Source organism: Anguilla rostrata, chromosome 12, assembly GCF_018555375.3.
Source record: "Anguilla rostrata isolate EN2019 chromosome 12, ASM1855537v3, whole genome shotgun sequence".
NCBI classification, from domain to species: domain Eukaryota; kingdom Metazoa; phylum Chordata; class Actinopteri; order Anguilliformes; family Anguillidae; genus Anguilla; species Anguilla rostrata.
In genome coordinates, this window is record NC_057944.1 from 25,984,856 (window position 1) to 25,993,919 (window position 9,064).

Consider the following 9,064-nt stretch of genomic DNA (forward strand, 5'->3'; position numbering starts at 1 on the left):
GTTTTTTTTCCCTACGGGGTGAACCGAGGTGCAGGGCTGAGGCATGCGTGCAGGGTGTCACGCCAGTGTCGGGAGAGTGAGGATCAAGACCTGACCCAGAATATTCAACATTCAACCAATTTTTAAGTTCAGGAATCCAATGAGTATGAGGAATGCCAGTGCGGGGGTTTCCCAGGTCACCCCTGATGACATAAGCACACACACCACAAATGGCTGGCTGACACCCCCCCACCCCCCATTTTTTAATTTACTGTCCTTGTTTCTGCCATTCTTTAAGCTGTCGGTTTTACCTGTTAAAATCGTTAAAATTTACTTCCCGTTGGTCTCTTGCTCCTGGGATTTAAATTAATCGGTCGTGATGCGGTAGACCAAAACACAGACCAACACAAAAAAAAGAAGTGCACGTAGCACGTATGCTTGCTTGTGAATGTGCATAAATGTATATTAGTCTGAAACAGTTTGCAGATGAAGTACACTGAACTACATGGTACACCACACATACTATGCGTTTTCACAAGAATTTTACCTAAGCTCGAAATATATAGGCTCACATTATCTCTACGACTGGCAGGACAGTGTGACAATGTTAAACTCGAAAACACAACCTCATAACTCATTAAACTGGTAACAATCCTTACAAGTGCCAATAGCCATGCTATTGTGTGTCGTTTTTGGCTTGTGGTTGTGGTTGTGGTAGGTATTAAGCAGGCTAGTAACGCCCATATACCAGTAACTGAAACAAATTTGTTTTATTACTAGTTTGTTAAATAATGTTATTTGGCCAATTGCCAATCACAAGTTATTCTACCACAAAATGATTGAACCGCAAGGACAACAATCTCTAATGAAAACAAACAGGAATCTGGCCCCTCCACTTGCAGATGGGGCAGTGCTCTCAGTTCCAGGCTCCTCAGATACAGTTCAAGCACAGCTTCCCTTCCACCAGCACCTTGACCAACAGTCTGGCTGGGTGCTTTTCTTTTATGATGTCACAGTAGGTTTGATTGACAGGTCAGGAATGGGTGCGGCGCAGGTCTAGGCCTTGTTAATGTATCCTTCCTTGATGAGGAAGTCGTAGATCTTGCGGGTCTTGTTGACGTCGATCTTGATGAGGGCTCGGGCCTGGGCCAGCCGCAGGCCGCCCTGCCTCCTGCTCTCGTTTAGGAGGGCCTGCTTGTACTCCAGGTAGGCCCCGGGGACCAGCCGCACCACCTGACACAGCTGCAACCAGACATGTCACGTTATCCCACACAGCTCAGCCAATCACATGTAAACAGCCCCCCCCCCCCCCACCCACACCCCCACACTGGCCACACCCCTCAGAGAGGGCAGGTGTGCTTCCATAGCAGTGTTTCCTAACCCTGGACCTGGGCACCCCCCTGTACGCTAGTTTTTACGTTATCCAGGCAATCTCTTGATCAGTCAAGGTTACGGAAAACAGAAGATCTGGTAAACGAGTGTGCACACTTTTCAGCACTTTCCCCATTTCAACAGCAGGTCTGTCAATGAATGAATCAAAAAGAATCATTTGTCACAGTGCATTTCATAAAATGAACCCAGCTGTCAATGAAGCTAGTTGTCAGAACTGATCTAATTAAAACATTTAAAAATGAAAATACAATAATCATTCATTGGGATACAAACTGTGTCTGACCTGTGGGATAAAACAATCCCTCATTAGACATTAAAAAGTGTCCAATTCTGAACAATCAGCAACTGATCATACTTTGAATCATTGTAATTAGGGTTTGTATGAAAGCCCAGGATATACAGGGCTGTGAATGGAAGCTGACCAGTCCCTGTACCTCCTTCTCCCTGTCGTTGAGTTTGTCTGTGCCAGGCAAGCCGGTCAGGTTGAGAGGGGGTGCACTTCTCCGGCCTGATGCTGTGGAATGGGGAATAAAAACCACACAGTGATTTACACTCAAATGCCACGACACATCTTCATTCATTTTTGCATTTTTGGTGCTTGTACAAATTAAGTGAACAGCTGTTTGTATACAGCACAGCTTAATCAGTGCACAGCACTGTTTAAGGCAGAAACAGTTAAGTATACAGAGTGCACAGTAAGTGGAATTTATCTGTTGTTTAAGCCGTGAAAATGATCACTTAACCTGTAATAAATGGCAGAACAGTCCAAGTTTACAAGAGTGCAGCGATGCATGTTAGAGAGAGAGTCAAAGCAGGGGAGAGGGAGTCAGGGAGGAATCACAGTGAAAAAATGAGTCATAGCAGGGAGAAGAGTCAGATGGAGGGGTGAGTAGGGAGGGGAGTCAGAGACAGAGAGAGAGTCAGTGTGGGGGAGGAGTAGAGAGGGTGTCAGGCAGGAGTCAGAACAGGGAGGGGAGTTAGAGACAGAGGGAGTCAGTGTGGGGGAGGAGTAGAGAGGGTGTCAGACAGGAGTCAGAACAGGGAGGGGAGTTAGAGACAGAGAGGGAGTCAGTGTGGGGGAGGAGTCAGACAGGGAGTTAGACACAGTGGGGAGAGGAGGCAGTGTGGAGCTTACCGGATGTGGGGATGGAAGTGACCACAGGACTGATCCCAGCATCACTATGAGGAGAACAATGCCTTGTGTCACCGTGGTGAAAACACAGTAAAAGTACTCAAATGAAATACTCAGTAAAATGACTTTAGTTTATTTTATCTTAGGGAAAGATATGGTCATGCATCTGAAACTGATCCATATTTAAGCCAGATAAATAATAGTGAGTAGTCACTGCAGACCTGTTGCCCTGTCCCACAGAGCAGACAGCCAGAGGCGCAGTAGTTGCGGTCTTGAGGCAATTCGTGAAAATTCATACGTTTTGTTCAGTGATACTCATTTGAGCATCCTAGGGCAATATAAACGTTTTTTCTTCATCGTGGCTAAGGGGTGGGGCTTACACGGCAGCCCGTTTGTACGGTATGGAATTGTGGGTAAGGGGCAGGGCTTACATAGCAGCCTGTTTGTGTAGCCACTGCTGGCAGGCACGGCCATCCTGGATCAGCTGCAGAACGTCACACAGCATGCTCCGCTTCCTGCGTTCATCCTCCCGAACACGCTTCACGCGCTCGTACACCTTAGCACCTGCAACACAGACACACACTCGTACACCTTAGCACCTACAACACAGACATACACTCGTACACCTTAGCACCTGCAACACAGACACACACTCGTACACCTTAGCACCTGCAACACAGAACACTGAACCTGCTGCAACAACACACCTTACACCTTAGCACCTGCAACACAGACGAAGCTGCCACACCTTAGCCTACACAGCCATCGACCTTAGCACCTGTAACATAGACACACGCTAGTACACCTAGGCAACCTAGGTTTCCGAGGAAAAAGTGGAAACAAAAGCCCATAAAACACCTACATCCTGGTTTAATTTTGATGGAGAGACCCAGTGATATTGTGTGTTATTAGCTCTTTTATGGAGATATTTTCCGTAATTTGCTATTTTACAGAGATGCTTTAATTAGCCCTGATTAGTATGATGTGGACTCACTGCAGAAGGACTGGATTCCTGCCCTCCTGTACTCCTGCAGTCTCTGGATCTCCCTCCTCAGTTCAAACTCTACTGCAAGAGAAACAGTCTATTAGCAGCCTCCACAGCCAGGCATGCTGGGAAATGTAGTACACAGCAAAGCATTACATTACATTACATTACAGGCATTTAGCAGACGCTCTTATCCAGAGCGACGTACAACAAGTGCATTGGTTCACGGTGTAGAGGTGCAAAAGAAACACACTAGAGTGAAGTAAGGATCGTAGTGCCAGAAGTGACCACATCGATCAGGACTCCAACCCTGTAGAGTAACCTGTTCAGCAAACAACAATCCTACCAAGTACAAACTAGCACTGGAATCACATTTGCCTAATCAGACAAAAACAACAACAACAACAATCCTGCCAAATAAACTAACGTAATCGTATTATCCTAACTAGGTACAAGCAGCCTCCACAAGGCTACATACAGCAGAAAACAGTGAGTGTGTGTGTGCATGCATGCACTACTCACAGGCATGGCTCTCGATGAACTTGTCGTGTTCGATGGGACCCACCACCCTGGCGAAGCGTCTCATGGCCTCGTACAGGTCCTGCACCTGCTTGGGGTATCGCCGCTCTAGCACTGGAGCACAAATTTACAGCCAAAATCAATAGTGCAGTCATCACAGGGACAGCCGCTGTAACACCAGGGCAAAAACACAGACAGAATCGCATGCATGCACAGCTGGAATACTCACTCTGAAACTTCCTCAAGTGGATTAATCCGTGATCCCGGATGATTCTGGAACAGACAGAACAGTCAACTCTCAGTAGCCCCTTTCACACATGAAACCCAGAATATTGCCGGGTTCAATGATCTAGGTTAGACAGTGGCTTTCCCCATTCACACCTACTGTACTGTAGGTCTCCTGTGCGGAAAAATTCAGTGTGGGCTCGAGTCTGTTTACACATGACATGACCATTCCAGATAGATTACGCACGGCAGGATGTCTACCCTCTGAAGCAATGCAGGGCAAATATTCATGTTAAAATATTAATATTAATGTCAGCTTGTCTTAAAAACAGCCAAATATTTCTCTGAATAAAAAAGTAGACTCCACACACTGTCTACTGCTGCAATGATAAATGTGCCACAAAACGCAACGAGGATATCTGCTGAAGACACTTCACATTTTGTGCCATTAAACACTTTTAGCTAAAGCAGTAGACAGTGTGCGGACTCCACATTATTAAGAGATGTAAATCCTACCAACACAAAAGCAGTAGAGTGTAAGTTGTGGGTGGGGGTGGGGGTGGGGGTGGGGGTGGGGCCCTACCCAGTACTTTATACGTGTACCTAATAGAGTGGTCACTGAGTATATTCTTCTATTCTTATTATACAGTTATACAAGAGAAAGTTCACAGTAATTAAAACTCACTTCTTCCTGCGTTGTCTCTCCTTCAATCTGGAGTGGTAAATATCAACAACTGCAATCTTTAGAGCTAGAAAGAAGTAGTCATTAATTTGTAAACCAACACTTCCTGCTTTCACATTAACATATTCATTACCATACAAGCATTAGCAATTCACTCTGTGCTGCATATTTCTAAATTTTGAACTTTACAATGTGTGCTTTTAGTAAAGCCTTTGACAAACAGACTTAGAAATGATCAAGCATAACTATTCAGATGCACTGCAAACTTTGCAGTAAGCCCATATCCCTCTGGGTTTAGGACACCTTTCCCTCACCATGGAGAATATCAGAGTCATCATCCACAAAATCAATGTCTTTCAAATCCCATTCTGCGTAGTTGTCAAATTCCTGGCAGAGGAGGAGAGAAAGAGAACAGATGTGTGGACCCCGTAAAGACAGGATTCATGTGGTTTATACATTCTGTTCTATGAAAAATAAAAACATCCATCTCTCACCTCCATGAAGTCTGCTCGGGCAGGCATGTACCCCGCCATGTCTCGGGACAGCAGAGAGTCAAAGGCCGGTCTGGGGGGGTCGTCTGTGGCTGTGGAAGGACGGACACGGAAGCCAGTTTAAAAAAGCATGAGTAAGCAGCACTTATACAGGCACAGCAGCTTTAAAAAGCACTACAGTAAGGACGTAGAATTTGTCTTTAAGACTGGTGAAAGCAGGTTTGATAGGTTTTGTTACATGGGTTTAACCAAAACTGAACTAACAGACGGACCCTTTCAACCAATGCTTTGAGCTTTGCTTGAAAATAAACTTGTAGCGGAAGAGCAAAATCATCTATTCAGCACAGCAAACACCAGAAATCGGTGTTGCCAAGATACAAAAGCAGTCCTAGTGAAGTATATCACCGACTTTCTAATTTTTCACAAAAAAGTGTTATTTTCTAATATGTTTTCATGATCATTGATTAAATAAAATATTGTTCCATGACCATGTAAACATATAAAGCCAAAATAGCTGCAACTTACATTGTCTGTGGAAATAGTCACCTGAAAAGTGCCAAACTCTCGGTGCTGTGTAGGTATGGGGCATGCCCCGCCAAGGCTTAAATTGGCTGGATGGCATACCTGCCATCCCAATTACAATGTCTGCATGTTCATGGGTTAGCCAGTGTAGACACGCAAAACTTATAAACAGTAAGCTTGAATACTGTTGACTTTTCCTTTGTATGAGAGTTTACATTCTTAAGGCGCGCACGTCTGATGAGTGATTCATACCCACACAATCCACAGCGATTGACCCAAAAAATTCATGTGCAGCTACAGGTAAAGGAGATATTTTATGGTAGTAGATTCTTCCATTTGAAATGCAGCTAATATGGGTGGGATAGCATAGAGGAACAGAGGTAATATGGGAAAAGAGGAAAGGAACTGAATAAAAAGTTTGGGGAAAGCAGCGATGGAAAACGCAAGCGAAGAGCAGGAGAGCGAGCTCTCACGTTTGAAGGGGATGGCCGTGTCGGCCGTGCGAGCCTCCATCTGCCGCAGGCCGAGCAGCGTGGAGGAGAACAGCGGGTTGTTGATGAAGTTCTTCATGTAGTGCCCCTCGCACTCTTCCTTGCTCTTGGTACGCATCTGATAGGCCACGTCCTGCCTGCACAGGAAATAGCGACACTCTTCGAGATTACATTATATCAATACACATGAAGTTTTAAGTGCACAAAATGAATTCTCTTGTAAGGACCATGTTTTATTTTTGGTTTTGTTTTTATTATCTACATGTATGTCAACATCCCTCTCAATCAGACATAGTTTTTTCCCCCTAAAAAAGCTGAAACATGGTGGATTATGTGTGTCCTGACAGCAAATTTCTTCCTCACGAGTATGGGAGTCTTATTGTACAAAGTTTTTCCAATCAAGGTCAAGCAGGATGCGAAGACTCACCCGTAACTCAAACTGGAGCTGATTTATTGTGCCCCATGTGGCCAACTGGCACCAGCGTTTAATTTCTTTCAGGCAATTTCTACCGTCCTCATAAAACCAACAAAATTCATGAGACACACTATCTACAGCTTTATCTGGAGAGAACGTGCAGAAGTGCATGCAGGTACGTGTGCACTGTGCAGGTATGTGCACAGGTATGCACTGACCAGTTCCCAAAGCCACAGTCCATCACTGCCTCCAGTAATGACATCTCCTCCTGCGCCGTCCAGCCCGGCTCCAGCACAGGGAAATCTGAGGTCTGCAGGAGAAAACATGAATTTCCACTCCAAATTAGGAGGAGAATGAAAAACAGGAGCTAAAACAGAGCTAATACACAAACAATAAACCAATACCAGTGCAAATCACAGTATTTAAGTGTGAGATCATGAAAGATCAAACAAATAATCAAATTTAATACATCACCAAGGGTACCCCACAGATTAATATGGATATTAGCCTCTGAATTTATCTAGTTTTACGCAGTAAACCTACTCTAGTCCTGAAGCCTTACCAGTACATTTGTTTCCAGTATTACTCTTACCATAATTTCATATCTGTGATCACTTTGGTGCTTCTTGTACTCAAACCCCCTGGTAAAACACTAAATAATAAAAAGATGCGTTAGCTTCCATATCCATATAGCTTCATACAATACCAACTCATTCAATTACCAACCAATCTAATCGGTGCTTTCAATAAACTTATGTCTGTGTCTAATGTCTCATGTCTAATGTCTCATTTCAGCAAAAAATAATAATTTCAGATATTTGTCATGCGACACAACACGTTGTAATGTATCGATAATAATTTTAAACACGATATTAACATTTGAGGATGCAGAGCAATAATTTAGCAAGGGTTTTAGAAAGATGATCAAAAATGGAACCGGACTGCCGCAGACAGACCTGTAGGCAGAGGAGGAAAGGCGTGGGACCACACTCCGCGCATTTTATATACGGCTCGGTCAGGTAGGACGAGCAGCCCCGGCACGGCGGCTTGTCGTACGGGTCATCTAGGATCATTTAAATGACTTATTAGCTAGTTGGACAGTGCATTCACTACTTCTGAGTTGCTCCGCGTAACCACGTTAGTTACCAACTTAATTAACGTCAACGAAGGATGCAAAACATTGGCTACATCGATTAGACCAATTCAAAACAAAGGACAACAGCTGCTAGCTGCCTTGTTCGCTGGAAAATAAATGGTCTTCATCATTCATTTAATTAAGGTTAGTTAGGTCCCGAGAGTTTGGTACTCAGGTTCTCAGAACCAGTACGTAACTAGGTAGCAGAATACAAGTAAAACAATTACACTTGCTAGCTAGCAAACTGGCCAAAATAGGCTATGAAAACTAGCTAGCTAATCACGCAGCCTTCTGTGTTCACCGTCAGAGTGAACGTACTTAGCTGGATGGCTAGGTAGCTGTCTTGCTCTTCACATGTTCGATTCCAATATATGCATGTACTTACATAGCCAACTGTATTATCCAGGTAGTTAGATAGCAGCTACCGGTACCTACATATAGGTTTAACTTCAAAAAGTGACACTTACTTCCAAAAGAGGCTAACCGATCCATGCTCGTTGCTTGATAATCAACCTTATGTTATTCGATTCAGATTTTCAGCGCACAGCCTCCCCTGCCGTCGTACAATCAGGCAAAACTAATCAAACAGCATTATCAGACTCGATTAGCTGAAGAACGACTGGGCAATCGATAGCGCCAAAGAAAATGAGAAAATGCATGTTACAATAAAAATAAACATAGACCATTGTCCGCAACTTGTAGTCACGATTGCACTCCGTCAGGGAACTAGGACATGCGCTGATACCGAACAATCATAAATCTTTTATTAAAATTTACACGGATATTCAGCGTCAAGCAGCATAGTTCACTTCTAACAAGGCTGCAAAATATAGCAGTATTTTAATTTGAGGGTATTGACATCCATACTGGCTGGTGATCTATATAAGTATTATAGCCGTTTTTATGATACATCTATGGTAGCCTACTTACTATACTTCCTAGCAGTAGCAATACATTATATTAAATACACTACTTGAGCCTTCGGCAACCAGTTTATACTGGAACTCTGTATCTAGTCTCAGCTCTCAAAGACTTCTGGTTGCAGATTTTAGGCTCGCAAGTATTAGATCAAAATCCATAATATTAACCCACTATT

The 9,064-nt window shown here is 43.9% G+C and overlaps 1 protein-coding gene across 3 annotated transcripts; it reads right to left on the minus strand.

The window, feature by feature from the left end:
- Positions 1 to 734: 734 nt before the first annotated feature.
- On the minus strand, positions 735 to 8,597 carry tada2a (transcriptional adaptor 2A). 3 transcript variants are annotated; one of them, XM_064302086.1, is made up of 15 exons: positions 8,436 to 8,597; positions 7,790 to 7,896; positions 7,426 to 7,485; positions 7,052 to 7,143; positions 6,401 to 6,555; positions 5,409 to 5,497; positions 5,229 to 5,301; positions 4,918 to 4,981; positions 4,237 to 4,280; positions 4,011 to 4,121; positions 3,498 to 3,569; positions 2,935 to 3,067; positions 2,507 to 2,550; positions 1,806 to 1,885; positions 735 to 1,221 (listed from the first exon to the last, which is right to left on the minus strand). In XM_064302086.1, exons 1-15 carry the CDS (start codon positions 8,458 to 8,460, stop codon positions 1,036 to 1,038), a joined length of 1,335 nt encoding a protein of 444 aa, XP_064158156.1. In that variant the 5' UTR covers positions 8,461 to 8,597; the 3' UTR covers positions 735 to 1,035. The 3 variants fall into 3 exon arrangements, with proteins under 3 accessions (XP_064158156.1, XP_064158157.1, XP_064158155.1); XM_064302087.1 differs by lacking the exon at positions 8,436 to 8,597 and adding an exon at positions 8,287 to 8,411; XM_064302085.1 differs by lacking the exon at positions 8,436 to 8,597 and adding an exon at positions 8,067 to 8,255.
- Positions 8,598 to 9,064: the final 467 nt, after the last annotated feature.

Excerpts from the sequence above, each read along its gene's own strand:
- tada2a (XM_064302085.1), bottom strand. The coding sequence starts at position 8,103 with ATGAATGATGAAGACCATTTATTTTCCAGCGAACAAG. Across the intron at positions 7,486-7,789 it reads CTTTCCTCCTCTGCCTACAG|TGTTTTACCAGGGGGTTTGA; the intron begins GTCTGTCTGCGG and ends TTTATTATTTAG. Across the intron at positions 3,570-4,010 it reads GTTCATCGAGAGCCATGCCT|TAGAGTTTGAACTGAGGAGG; the intron begins GTGAGTAGTGCA and ends TTTCTCTTGCAG.